Below are 14,879 nucleotides of genomic sequence, written 5' to 3'. Positions count from 1 at the left end.
GGTGCGTAAAGACGCACGCATGATGCACAGCCGCGTTAATCACCCAAGAGCACTGGAGCGCAACTATTAGGGAATACTAGAGACATAGTCCAAGAAATAACATAGTACTCAACACACGAGGCCATAGTCGACGGCTGACTGCTTCTTCCCGACATCCACGTGGGCAGAGATCATCGCGCCATGTACATATATATATATATATGGTTATGCCATTCCGACCTCCTCCGTCTGCGGCAGGGATGATTTAGATCAGATTCTCTCTGCTGATGCGGCTTCATGTACCTGCGGTCCAACCTCCGAAATACGTATGTGCCATTCGCGTGATGGATATCAGACACCGAGCAATTATCCCATGAACCCCCGTTCGTGTGCGAGAGTAATTTTGCGTTACCCCGTGTTACAGATATTATCTTGTTGAATGTGGAACTCTTGTTAGGTGCCTGCATTCACGTATATTCGTAGTTATGTCTATTTTTTAGGTATCTGCTAGCTAAGAGGGCTAATTCTGGTTTCATTTGTCACAGATACGCTATGGTGCATGACAGAAGCCAAGACGTTGAATTTTCTTGAAAAAAATTTAGTACCCATTTACAATTGTTATTTTTTACAACATTTTATCAATAAATCCTAAGAAAACGTTCATCTTGACTTGATATGGGTGTGTGAATGATGATAATTATTTACTACTGCATATTTTTTGATAACTTTTTTCTATTTCGATAAGACTTTTGAAACTTGGTAAGATTTAATTTTTTTCCCCCTTTTGTAGGAAATAATATTTCAAGCGTTTCAGCATCACGTTGTAGCATAAACTCTAACACGTAAAAGTGCATTTCTGTTTGCTTCAAGAAAACTTTCACAAGAAGCTCAACATCAAAGCTACAAAAGCTCGGGTTGTCTACGGTATCAGTAGAAACAGACATATTTTGCATATAGTGAATGTACAAGTGATGTGGTTTGCGTAGTGCAGCTATTCATACGCACTGGGTGTGAAATGTGATTTTTTCAGAAATCCATACTGTCGGTTAAGGTACATTACACGTAAAGCTAGGCTCGAATAGCCAAAATTTGATAGAGTACTTCATGGTTTTATTTATTAAACATGACGGTAAAACGAATTCCAGCTAACTCTAATAAAATTTCTTTTATTCCTTTCTCTCTCTCTCTCTCTATCTACCATTTTCCCTGCATTTTTTGAAATATGAGTTGAAATAGAGGTACATTCAAATGAAAATAAAGCTACAGTATTGAGTAGAACTCTAGTGTAGACTCAAGTTTATGTGCTCACTACCACATCAACTTTACCCTTACGTTTAAACGCAGCTTTCATTAGATCCTCAACCTTTTGTCACTCGTAATTTTTGCAGATAAGAAAAAGCTCATACTTCTTTATACCATCTGTTACGTTTTTATCTTACTTTTCCCCCAACCCTATGTTAGTAGAATGTTGTTAACTTACCTTTCAGTGGTGCTTTTTACGAATTCGCCTTTCCAGAGACCGCACGTCAACTCGCGGGCGGTTGCCGAGAAAAATAGAAGATTTATTGCAAGGAGTAGGCCAATCGGTCCGAAGAAGTAGGTCAGCATCTCCATGTCACCTGTAAGAAAAACAAGTAAACAGAGGCTCATTAAAAATCTGATACGACACTGTAGCATGTACATATTATACTATATTCGCATGAAATGTGAAAAAAAAATTTTTTTCATTCCTCATATCGCACGATTAACTCGATTAAATAGATATCTACTTTCACGATTATAATCATTTACGTAATAGTTCGTCAGTACAGTTGGTCAACCAAAGTTTTTTTTGTTTATTTCTGGTTTGAGTCGCAATACCACACCATAATATATTGTATGTGAGACAAGTTTTGCGATGTTACCAACACAGTCAGTGACAGCCGTGAATTCAAACGAATAAAAAAATATATCTAATACCTTATAAAACATGCTAATGTCTCCTGAAATTCGAAAGGTATGTAATTCACGATCGGTATAAATATATTTTCCACCAGAACAACGACCTAAATTTCATTGTACGTAATTAAACATAGGTCATACTGTATATGAGAACAAAGATGTATATTTTTGAGATCCACCAGTTTTGTGATTGTGTGACGCCGCGTTTTAAAATGTTAACAGAGGCACGAGAAAAATTCAACAACAAATCAACCCCCACCCCATACACCCTGTATCCCCAAAAAAAGCCAGCTCGAATTCAGCTCGTAAAACCAAGCTCTGGTGGATGCGCTTCCGTAGCAGGTACACGGCATACGCATAAGGGGGTGGAGAAGGCACAGGAAGCGGGGGAAACGAGGCAACACCTCTAATCCAGCTCTCGGGGCTTGCCGCGTCGCGAGCTAAGCCGCTTCAATAACAAACTGGTTAATAGGCCGAAAATCGTCGGCAAATAGAGAACTGAAAGCCAGACGTGGGCCCGGCAGAAGTCGGCGGCTACCGCGCGTTTAATTGGTTTATCCGCATGAAATCCTCCCCCCACCCCCCATCTCTCGCTCTCCACACAATCTTCCGCACTGCGCCAGCTGTGGTGGTGGACTCACAATTAACTGGCTCGACTTCCTTCTGAAGCCGCGCAGGCATCAGGCATTGCCGACCTTCCACTGATTATAATTTGATGTGTGCACACTGACCCTCTGCACCTCGTGCTTTGGTTCCTTGTGTTTGCTCATCAAATACTGGAGCTGCTGTACGTGTCTTTCGCGCGAGCTACCGAATAATCGAGTATTTTCATTCGATTCATCCAACCCCCATCATCTCTCATCGTTGTACGACTATTGTAATTTCTTGGTCCGTATAGTGGTGATAGTCAAAATCTTGTATTTTCAAGATAACGATTAGTGTATACATACGTTTTGGTAGAGGAGTGAAAACAGGTCAACTTAAGAAAAGAAGTAGGCACTCCAGGTCAAGAGCCAAAACGCGATTTCTGCACTTGTTGACAAATTGGTCAGTTTATACACGATTGTCTCTCATGTATTCTACATGCTACAGATAGAAAAAATATGTATACAGGTACTTGAAAAGTGCATCAGGGAGCGGTAAGCGTATGAGTGTCCATGATATTTCTCACGAGTATATTTGAAAGTCTCATAGCAAAGCAAGACGTATAAACTGTGAAGCGTGTACGTAAATGCCATGGCTTAATTTTCGTTCTAGTAAAGCTTGGATGAGGCTAAAAGACAGCAGTAACCCAACAACTCCTGATTTACTCCTAAGGGTAGATATAATTATATTAGTAGCCAAGCGTATCTAGAAAATTTCACAGGACAGTTGTGGTGGTAGTATACTGAGAGGAGCCGTGTAATCGCTCGAGTGGAAGAGCCGAGTCAAGCGGCAAGAGCAGCTCCGCAACCACTACCGCCGTGCTATGCATAGCACGATATAAGACTATCCATGTTTCCTTGGGTTTTGGCAGGTTGCCAAAAATAGCTGTTTCGTCGTTACTTATTGTTATATATCTCACCACCACCACTACACTACCGTTCCCTCCATGGTAACCCATAACAAACATTATAGTAAATCATGTTGCCGCGCGTGCTGTCGTCTCGTCCCTTCCCTTCCAGCTGACGCTTCAAATTGCTGGGGCTTTTCCATCCTTAAGATCTATTTGCTACTCGCACCTATAACTACCACGCATCCTTTTTTATCCTGTCTGTTTATGACTCAACAAAGAATTTCAGGTGGGATCCCAAAACAATTGTCATTTTGGATAAAGCCCACAAGAAGGTAAAGACATAAAAAATGAGAAACGAATAAAAAAACGAATGATAATTATAAATAATAAAAAAAGACTCATCAACACTGAATGATTCAACGATGAAAGAGGCTAATTAATTGCTCGGTGGACATTCAAGCCCTCGTCCCTTGTTTACATTGTATATAACGTATACAAATCCGTACCTTCGCGTCTAAAAAGTTGAGCAATCATTTTGCACCTTTCAACTCTTTTTTTTTTTTTTTTTTTTCTTTTGTTTTACCAAATGGTTTTTATCGAGCCATCCAATTCCTTTGACGTATAGTTATCAGGGCGCGCTTTAGGCTGCCCTCACACTACGTATACACATGATAGAAGAATAACGAGGATTTCTCCCTCGATAAATTGGTCGACCATCGCTCCCTTTCGTTTATTGGAAGTTTATTCGTTTAAGCGCGTGATTCATCGCACTGTCGTCATTTGTTCACTCCCTGGCAACGACTGGATTTGTCCAAATCTGCGTGAGTGCCTGCAGGAGTGGATTTTCGATTGAATTGAAAAATTCCATGTGACGCGAAATTTTCAGACGCGTGTGGATGTACGTTTAACATATAGGTGCAAACTGCAGACTACTACCTATGTGCTGTAGATTTTTGTAATTTCGGTGAAATTGCTTGCGGGGCACGTTGCCAAATTAAGACAAATGGCCCAGGAAAGTGTTCGAGTCAGCGGGATTTTCCGCAAACTAACTTTCCTATGCTTATTGGAAAACGTGTACCCTATATTTTATCAAGTAAAAGCCATGAAATTCGCTTTATATTTAATACAAGCGATCGCGCACGAGTGAGTCTACCTTAATTTGTGGTAAAATTGTATCAAACGAATTTCAGTGGTAACTCTCATCTCTGCACCACGTTTTGATCAAAATTCCTATAATTATGACCTTTTTAAGGGCAAAACAGGGAATTAATTTAAAATTGTTCGTGCAAAACTTGGAAGAGAGGATTTCTTGGTAATCACGAAAAAGGATTAATCTTCCTAACAAATGACTAAATTTCTGGAAAAAAATATTGTTCTTGGAAAATTATTTAACTGCATCATGTGTCACGAAAACATGATTGAGAAAATATTTTTTCGCGAAAGTAGAATCGAGACAATTAGTCATATACATTTGTGTAAAAATATATTTTCTTAATAAGAAAATTTCTAAAATTTGTTACCAATAAAAGAAGTACATGAAGCATATTGTGAAGCAAAAGATTAAGCATCCACCCATAAATTGTATTTCAACTTGGCGTGATTAGCTGTACTAATTGAAGGCGTGAATTATAATATAGTTCCTTAGCACCCAGATGAGTCGATAGATAATCGATAAACTGCAAGGTAATGTTATTTTGTCAAATAAAATCATCTTGGCGTGTAAATTAGGAAGAGTCAGTGTACAAGTAGGTCCCTCAAATATTTCTCGTACTACCTCATATTTTTCTTTAGATGAACACCAGACAATCACGTTTGCAGATACGAATCAAGAAAAATTTTATCCAATCTAAATGCACCGTTTAGTGATACATACCAGAGAAAAAGCAGGAAATAACGTACGTAGTCGTAATTCTTACGTGATCAGGCCACAAAGACGGGCTGACGATAATCATAAGAAAGGCTTTTGAATCTTCACTGCAATAGCTTTCTTAAATAAACTCGAAAAGCCATCCGACAGGAAAGTTCAATCCAGTATATAGATGTACTCGGCGAAAAGAATCGTGTAGGGATAAATTCGGCAATAAATTATGCTAAAACGAGCACACAATTTTCGAATGAAAAGTAAAGCAGTGCTGTAGTGTACGCAACTCATATATAGTTTACGTAATGCGTGCTGCCTCGGCTGTATAGTATACACTGTGTCTGGAAAAGGGGTCGGCCGGTAGCAACGTTCGCTCAATCGCGATAATTGCATTAAACTGTTTTGCGAAACAACTCGATGGATCGTTCCGCTCGTTTATTAGGCTTCTCTTATCTCCTTTCGACCATCGAATGTATATACCCTCGGTATTTTCCTCCCTTCCCCGCGTATGTAGCTCTGCAGAGTATATTTATATGCGCGGGCCAAACGGGGTGGGATTTATCCTATAGCCAATGAGGGTGGGGAGTCGTAATCTGAAATAAATTGCCGCAGTCTCTGCTTTTTCCTTCCTTCTTTGCTTCTCTTTCGAGTTTAACGGAGACGGGCTAACTGTAGCTGCAACGTGTACTTTTTTTTGTCCTCATTGACGATTTCTTCGTCCAAGAGATGTCATGGGAACGCTTAGAATTTGATGGACTTACTATGGGAAAACTAATTATACGGAATGCCTGGTAAAGCTGTAAATCTTGCAGTTTATTGAACTTTTTACTCGTTATCGACGATTCTGTATGAACGCGTGCTAATTATCACTGTTAATAAACAATCGAGCACTTGGCCTTTGCTGTTGGCGAGAAAGGAAGTGATTGACTTACTGGTATGGTGAGTAGGGAGCAAGGGGTAGCTGCAGTCTGGCGCCAGGTTTATCTTCCTACCCCATCTCTTCTCCCTTCTTCGTTCCTCCCTCTGCAGTCACTTTTTAGTATAGGTATATACAAGACACGGGAAGAGCATCGAGTGCCCGGGGTGTTTTGGCCAAGCTTGTGTATTTGCCTTCGTGTGCTTACCAGAGAGCTTTAACGCGTCGATCTCTTCTCTGTTGATTTTTTTTTTCTTTTTAAATGTTTTATTCTTTTTTCCTTCTTCTGATTGCTTTTCTCTCTTTCGGGCTCTTTTTATTGTATGTGTGGCATTTGCGTTTATTTGCGCACGTATACCTCTCGGACATTTGCGTCTTTGTTCCGAGAATTGAAAATAATTTTTTTCCCCCATTTTTCCAATTGATTTTCAACCTTTTGCTTCATTCTCTTTTCTTTTGTTTCATCGTAATTGCAATCACTTTGAAAATATTCTAATTACCCACGAACAATTACGAAAATAGATTTTGCAGCGTACTTTCGTTACAAATATGATTTAAATATCTTTTCTTTCTTTTCCGATTTCATTGAAATTAGTTTTTATTTTTTTCGTCAAGAAGGATGTATACATTTGTTCACATGTTTTCATGTTCGTTGCTTTTACGTGGACCCTATGAATTGCCATTTTTCTGATTTTCCACATTTACGATGACTGTAAGAATCTGCTTATGCAAGAAGTGCAATCTATTGGCTTTTGTTTTGAAAAAAAATTAAATGAAAAGTTGAAGAATGTAGGAATATCAAAGTGTAAAGGCTATATACGGTAACAAATCGAGCGGTAACGTAGTTGAAATAACATCTGAATGCAAATCACTTTCTCTTTTATCGCATTGTACCCTTATTGTTTAGGACGATGCTAACAGCTATGAAGCATTTGCAAGACTTGTGCAGTCGTACTTGTTTTCAGTAAAAATTAATGGACCCCCCGTGACATTTTTCTAGAGCTTAAAGCCATTCAATTTAGCTGTATGAAACATTTTCTTGTGGGCTTTTCGCTTTCCTGGCTCTTTATCTCCTGCACCCGGAAAATTTGAAAGTTCAGAGGTCGGAGCAACCAGCTAAATTGAATAAACTTTTTTGTTTATCACTGGGGTCTTGAAGAACTGGGTAACCCATTTAAGTTTGAATGGTTCTCGGTGACTGCGTATTACATCGCATTTGCATAGCGAGACCGCATTGTACAGAGCTAACTGTAGAAGTTGGCTTTTCTTTGGTTCAAAAATTAAGGCACTCAATTTTTTTTTTTTTTCTATTCTCGAGACTTATAGTAAGCTCTGATATTTAACATTACGCCTAATAACGATTATCAAAATCTGCATTGATCAATTTTGCAAAAATAACACACACAATCGACTTACCGTAGAACCAGCATCGTTTTTCGCCGAAGCGCGGCTTGAGGAAGGTCTGTTCCGGTGTATAGGGCAGATGATCGATGAAAGCTGCCAGGCCGGCAATTATGAGCGGCCCGCCCCAGGCGTATGCTGAGTAGAACTTTAGCCTAAGTAGTTCCTGGCCTTTCTCCAGACTCGCTGGCCTCAAGTCCCTGTCGAAACAAACAAAAAGGAGAAAAATTTAGCAACAGCTGTTGTATTGTGGCTAAAAATCATCAGAGTACCAAAGTAAATTTATGCATTAACGTTAATGGATCTATGAGGTACGCGAGAAAGTTTAAAAAAAAGGTGTGAGGGAAATAGATAGGTTGAAATAAAATGGAGAAATTGTATGGCACGGGGTAATGAGAATTAAGTTTTTATGAACTTCGGTGGTAGCGATGCTTTGCGTAAATTAATTGAAACGAGAAAGGATAAAAAAAGGGAGAAGGTTTCCGGAGGGTTACTAGCTTTAGATCCGGAGTGCGTTAGTCATTGCTTGTGAGAGTCTTAATTAAACGTCATCTGTTTTTTTCTTCATTTAAAAAATTTTTTTAAGGTTATCGATTGAGATTGAAGCAATGCAGGGGGAGATTTACTTTTTCTGTCGATTAATAGGTGTGGATGAGAAAGCGAGTCTTCAAGCAAGTTTTAGAGATTTTTATTTAGTTTTAGGTTGAAATTTTTTTTTTCAAGAAGTGATTTATGATCAATTACATGCTAAAAATGAAGAGGTCTTGTGATTAATATCGAGCCGTGCGGCTGTATCGCTTCTTTTCAATCCCATGGGGGATCGATAATGATTAAGCGTTTGAACCTTTTTTTCTCCCTCAATGAGCGCACGATATTCATGTATAATTTTAGTCCATAAAATGAAATAATAGCTTAAATTTTTCTTATTAAAAAAAAAAACACAATTATTTAACACTGGCATTCATTACAATGTCATACTATTGATTCTCAGCTCCCGCAATATAACCATTTAGACTTGCGAATTTAATTTTTACCACTTGGAATATATTTTATGAATATTTCATACATTTTCCTTTAGAGATGAGCATATTAATATCAGTAAACGTATTTGAAAATCATGTTTTGCATATACGATGTTAATTTTCCATTTTAATTAAAGGTTACATCACGTTTGAATTGTATTTCAATGACGAAAATTTGATGGTAGACTAATTACAATCACTTTATGTCAGCACAATCGAGAGCTCCATAAATTGATTACCGGAAGGGGGGGGGGGTGGAATTAAAGAAGTACAACAGGATCTCTGCCAATCTCTGATAAAATTGACAAAAGCGACTCTTCTTTGGTCCCCTGCAACAAATCAGTGAAATAATTGTCGGCCTCACAGCGAATCAAAGGTAGCACCAGCAGTAGAAGTGATAAACGAATGTTCACTAGCCATCCATGTATATAACCGTGCCAATTCTAAATTCCAATCAAAGCAATCCAATAGTACCTGCATCATCACACCATTTGTGCGCGAATAATTGGCCCACGGTGGTTCGCACGCTCTAATGATACATAACGACAACAACAACAAGAACAACGACAATCAGTTTCTTGAATTTACATATGCACATATGCTCACGTGGGCGGATGCATATTGTACTTGTTCGGCAACACGCCCCCGCAAATGCATGGAATTCCAGGAAGTGCACGCATATCTATGTACACATACACGTGGACGCGTTGGTGTTGGTGGCGTCGTTAATGCGAGACCGACTAATTAATGAATGCAAGGGGAAGATAGGAAAGTGTGTGCATGTACATAGAGGAGGGTGGAGAACGGATGTGTGCACTGATGTTGCAGACCACGTCGCGATTTAGGTGATTTAGCGCATGGGCATGCGGAATTACAAAGAATGATACGAAGGTTCGTCGACCACGTGTTCGATAATACGATGGGTATGGAGATGGGCTTTAAAAGGGGGAATAAATCAAATTATAGTACATGTGTCACTGTTATCGGTAGTATGACCAGTGCACCATGGGCTATAGGTTTTTGGTAAGTCACGTACATCCTTTGTACGAGTGTTAGATATGTCATAACAATACACAAAATACACAAAACATTGTGAATAGTTTATACATGAATCACAGAAGGAATTATATGTGCAGGTGTTTTCGTGTTTTGCTTTTGATCTGTCACGTAGACACGTACTCTTCAAAATGCTGAACAGTAATGATCCTGAGCACGGATTTGTATCACCACACCAAAATCTTTTGATTATATTCAATTTGGTCTCCGGTTCCGGACTTTGGTCCATTTTAATGGGCCTTTGTTATTTACATACCTGCCATTGTTTTCTCGCTTGAAGAAAACGATAACGATTGTTGTTTTCGTGTTAATGTACTAATTCGCTGCTCATGTATGCCACTATATTTCAATTGCATGTAAAAATATGTGACTCTGTATAATTACCGATAACAATGCCTTCAATGTTTCTTTTTGAACATAATTGTATGTTTGATTGATTTTTGTCGGAACAAGACCACACAGAGTTTCAATTGACCTATCACTTGGGACACTTGCTTTTGTTTACCGCTTATTGTTTGAAAAACCGCAGAGAATCAACTTTGACCCAACAACGAGATTTTATGCGGGTAGCGTAATAAAACACTCGTACGTATAGTAGTTGAAACGGAACGTGGCGCACATGTACACAGCTACTCGAAAGCTATCAGAAATTCAGGGCGTGTAAACTATTCAACGATTTACGTTAACTTCGTCAAGCGAAATACTACCTAGGCGACGCGAGGCGGGACAGTTGAATAATTTATCAGTCGCAATATACACACGCACATGTGCCGCACAGTAGCCCAAAGTATGGGTGCAGGAGTTATGAGCCTGAAATAGCCAATGGAAAATTTCCCTGCACCGATCGATTGTTTTGCGCTTCTCCCCATCGCCGGAAAATAAGGGAACGTGTGCTCCGACTCCAGCCACGTGCACACATGGATTTAAAATTCTAATTAACGCATATTGCGTGAAACTTGTAAATAAACTGTGTGTCTTTCTCCTACAAGCGTACATCATGTGTTTGAATATTTTATGACGCCAATCCATCGTAGATGAGTGCTATTGGACACACGAGAAAGTAAACGATGGGTTGCAAGTATGGAATTTTCATACCTTGTTGACTGTGTACTTACAATCCAATCAAACTTTCGTTACCTGACCATTGAGATAAAATTGCATTTATTTACTTTTGGTGCCAAACAATACATTACCACATGCGAACTGTGCTAACAAAATCACGACTGCAATCAAAAGGGATAAAATGGTAACAGCCATCACGCTTTGCGTTATAGATTCGCCTGTAATGTACAAAATCTTTATCTCGTAAGTGCATGTGCACACATCAGCGAAGCGAGCGAGAGAGAGAGCGGATATAATCACGTGAGAATCGCTTGACGCATATTACACGGGCACGCGATGAGAGTACGGTGACGACGAAGATTTATTGGAGCCCTCTTTACACGCGTATGCACGCGTGGCTTGCTATACGACACGCAAAGGCAAGTAAGAGGGAAAGCACGAGGAGAATCGGGAGACTTTGGAAAGTGATAATACGGCAGACGAACGCGAAAACGTCGGCTTGCATGTGTACGCGTATGCAGATACATCTGGCAAGGGTAGTTTTCACTCTTGAGCATGGTATATACATATAATGGCGTGACTTTGAGCGTGACTACAACTTTTTTTTTCCGGTTTCCTTTTAAACAGCATCAAGTCCTGTATGCACGAAAGATAGTCCTTGCAGGTAGACGACAGGATCTGTGATTTTTTTACCAGGAAACACGCGCTCCGTGTATAAATTAATATAATACGAGCTGCAACGTGATGATGTTGCGCTCGTAAACCACGTGGAAGCACGTGTATGCAGGTAAGAACCGTATCTTCTTTCGGCGTAAAGTGTAGTTTGTCCACGGTGGGAGAGCTTGTGTATATGTATGCAAAAAAAAGTAAACGAAGCATGTTTTCAGAGCGTATACCATCGAAGGATGCTGTGGCGTGCCATCGCTGTTAATTAATAACATCCTGCCTGAAGTACGTGCGGCGCGCCAAGTTGGATGCACAAGTTATTTCTCGCAGGATATGAGTTTGAACGGAATTGAGCTGTTTGGTTCTGGTGTGAGAAGGTTCATGGGAATGGGATGTGGCTTTTGAGACCTAAAGCCTCGCGTGTAGCTAATTTCGCGATTTTTTGCGAAAATTATTCAATAGACTCCTGGGACAACGTGAAGTTGAAAAAAAGCAGTGAATCGGAAAAAGCTCAATATTTTTATTCATCGTATGGGTTTTTCATGCCACTACATCGTTTCCAAGTATGGATAAAAGTCCAATATTTATTTCATTCGAGAATTTTATTTCCCAGTATTTATTAGGTATAGGCCTACGTCGATAAGCGCTTGATCGAGCATCGGCATAATATCCTGGTAAGTGGCTGCACCAATCAATCGCCGCTCACGTCAATCGGGTGCCATTAATTTTCCTCTTCCTTTACCTCCAGTTCCCCCGTTCGCGCGGAAAGCGAGAATCAACACCACCATTGTGCACTTTGGTCGGCATTCGACGGCAGTTTGTAAATGAGCGCGCGGTTTCACGCGGATTAATTGCAAGACGGAGCGAGTGGTCGAGATAATTTTCATGAGAGACCCGGTCTGGTGTCGTCAAGTTTCACCAATCGCATGTATATACGCTGGTGCGAGTCCAAGCGCCGTCCACCCAGTTCATCTGCGCGCGAAACTTTCGATTTAATTAACTTTCCACGGAGTTTACGAGCTTTCCATGCGAGAAAATACGCTCAGCCACCTCTCGTGCTCTCGGTGGAGCTGAGGAGCTAGTTGATTGTACGAGGACACGGCTGTACTTTCGTCATCTGCTAGAGTGTATCTGAATTTCATTTTCGCAGACCACAAATTTTGTTACGGAGATGCAGTACCACTTGCTGTTTTACATTGTTGTATAGTAAATGCATAAAACTGCAGGTAGACCGTTTAACCTGAACAATGTTCAGATAACAATGAACGAATGGTACTCAATCGTTTTTATTGTATGATCTTACGATAGCAAAAAACACGTTGCTATGCTGTACGCGGAAATCGGTGCTACTCGAGAGTTACTGTACCATCGAACTATAAAGCTTGAACATATACTTCTTATGACTCATTGCTCCAGAGGAGTACCTCTTATTTTCAGCAGAGGAAAAAAGTACATTGAATTATAAAATAACTGTTACGTCCATAACAAAAGTATTTATCTTTATTTTAGGGCGATATGAGTATAATGTATGACTTTTAATCCACTCTATTTTTTCTCTAAAAGTTTATGAAAAATTTGTTACGGATAATCTGTATGATCATCTTATTGACAATAGCATAGTTGCAAAGCACTGCTTTGTTGGAAAAAATTGCTCTTCATGTATTTGATGCTGTTTCACATTGTGAAAATGTTTTGTTTGGAAGAACTTTATATTAATATCAATTTTGGTGATCATTTGACCCTTTGCTACACTCAAGCTTGGTCGATCAATGTAGAATCATATTTATTTGACATTTTGCTAAAATTCGTAAGTATCATCTTCCTACCGTTTCAACATGGAGTAGATAGTGCATGTTTGTGAAATAAGATAAAGTTTAGCGTTTACATCAATGCAACAAAATTTTCTCAATTTTTTGTCATTCAAAATGCACAGACCTCTGTTGTTTCAAGTCAGGCTACCCTTTCACTCTTTGAGTACAATAAAATGCATGGAGTTACCTCCATCACGCTGCAAATCTACGGATGATAAAAAAAAAACACGCATAGCAGCCCTAATAATTACTGTCAGAGAAAGCTACATCAACGTTTGCTACGGAAAAAAGAGAATACCGAGGAAGATCAGAGTAGTGGAGAGAAGAGGGACCCTCGACGTGCCCTTTGCGTCATGCATTATACATGGGGTCTTGACTGTCACTCATCAGCCTTCTGGATTGAAAGCTCGTGTCCGCATGGTACATGCAATCGTCTCGCTTTTCTGCTCGCATTTATCGCGTTGGTGAACGCATGATATCCAATATACTGCGAGGACCTCCATAAAAAACGTACAAGCGTGACACGAACGGTGAGAGCAGCAGCAACCAAAGGGGAGCCTCGAGGCGCCGGACGACGAGTTAAATCAGAGTTTTATTGCCAGCGGAAAATTCTGCAATAATTACGTGCCGATAAATTTAGCTGGAAAGTGGCATTATTAAAAGCTCTTTTCTCCACCCCCTCTCTGTCATTGTTATCTTTGGCATAGGCGGGAATGAAAGAGAGTGTGGATAGGGATGGATGGGTGGGGGGAGAAAGAGCCTGTAGTTGCGTTGATACGAGACACAGACGAGAAGGGATTGAGCAAAAGAGGGGCGCAAGTGTCGCAAGCGATTTTCTGGCACCTTCCATGAACACGAACTGTAAAAAAAAATGAGAGGAGAGACTGCATGGTAAATAAGTAGGGAAATTCTATGGTGTATCTTAGCATTGACTCTTATTCTAACTCTCTATCGTTTTAGCGTCCATAATGGTAACAAGTGACTTATTTATCTCGAAAAGCAAATCATCATAAAAATCCTTGATGCCGTGAAGCCAGTTTACGGAACAGTATCTTGGCGTAGAGAAAGAAAAACCACCATTGCATTAGCATTATATTTACTACGCTGAGCTTATGGTATTTACTGAGGTAAAAACACTTGATGGAATAATAAAAAAGTGCATTATTGTTTAACGAAAGCTTTTCAGCCTAGAGAAGAGGAAAAATAAAGGACCGGGCAGCGCCTTTTTGTCTTTGCTTTAGTCCCATCTGGTGCAAAGGAAGGACAAAAGACTGAATCGGAAATGATGGGAGAAAAAGGAAGAGGTAGAGTAAAGGGAAAGCGAAGAAAGGGTAAACAGAAGGCTATGGCTTGCGTAAAAAAACGAGAGGAAAAAAAAGGTATTTTCCTATCTCCAGAGGCGTGAATTAAAAAATGAGACACACACGAATGTCCTCAAACGCCCAGATAATTAAGCGACATGTCACGATGAGTGTGCAAAGTCAAAAGGAGCGCTGCAGAGGTAAATAATGTAAACAATATTCTGGTTATCTCAACTTGATTTTTTATAGCGTGGCAAAAAAGACCAAAAGTATGAAATATAGACCTGCTAATTGCAAAAAAAATCTGTTTCTTTTTGTTTGTTTTTTTTTTTTTTTTGATAGTTGATTCTCTGTATTATGATATATTT

The 14,879-nt window shown here is 39.7% G+C and overlaps 1 protein-coding gene across 1 annotated transcript in view; it reads right to left on the bottom strand.

Annotated features, from left to right (window-relative positions):
• The window catches only part of LOC106635765 (putative G protein-coupled receptor Mth-like 1), a 133,445-nt gene that overhangs the window by 8,085 nt on the left and 110,481 nt on the right, over positions 1-14,879 (bottom strand). Inside the window, exons 5-6 of the mRNA XM_089593087.1 lie at positions 7,609-7,793; positions 1,460-1,598 (exon numbers count right to left, since the gene is read on the bottom strand). Coding sequence (XP_089449213.1) covers positions 1,460-1,598; positions 7,609-7,793 — 324 coding nt within the window. The remainder of the gene's footprint in view (positions 1-1,459; positions 1,599-7,608; positions 7,794-14,879) is intronic.

Source organism: Copidosoma floridanum, unplaced genomic scaffold, assembly GCF_036245765.1.
Source record: "Copidosoma floridanum isolate Cflo_tuat_1 unplaced genomic scaffold, Cflo_Japanese_pri ptg000019l, whole genome shotgun sequence".
Classification (NCBI taxonomy): domain Eukaryota; kingdom Metazoa; phylum Arthropoda; class Insecta; order Hymenoptera; family Encyrtidae; genus Copidosoma; species Copidosoma floridanum.
Note: the sequence above shows the minus strand (reverse complement) of the source record. Positions and strands in the feature narration are given on the sequence as shown.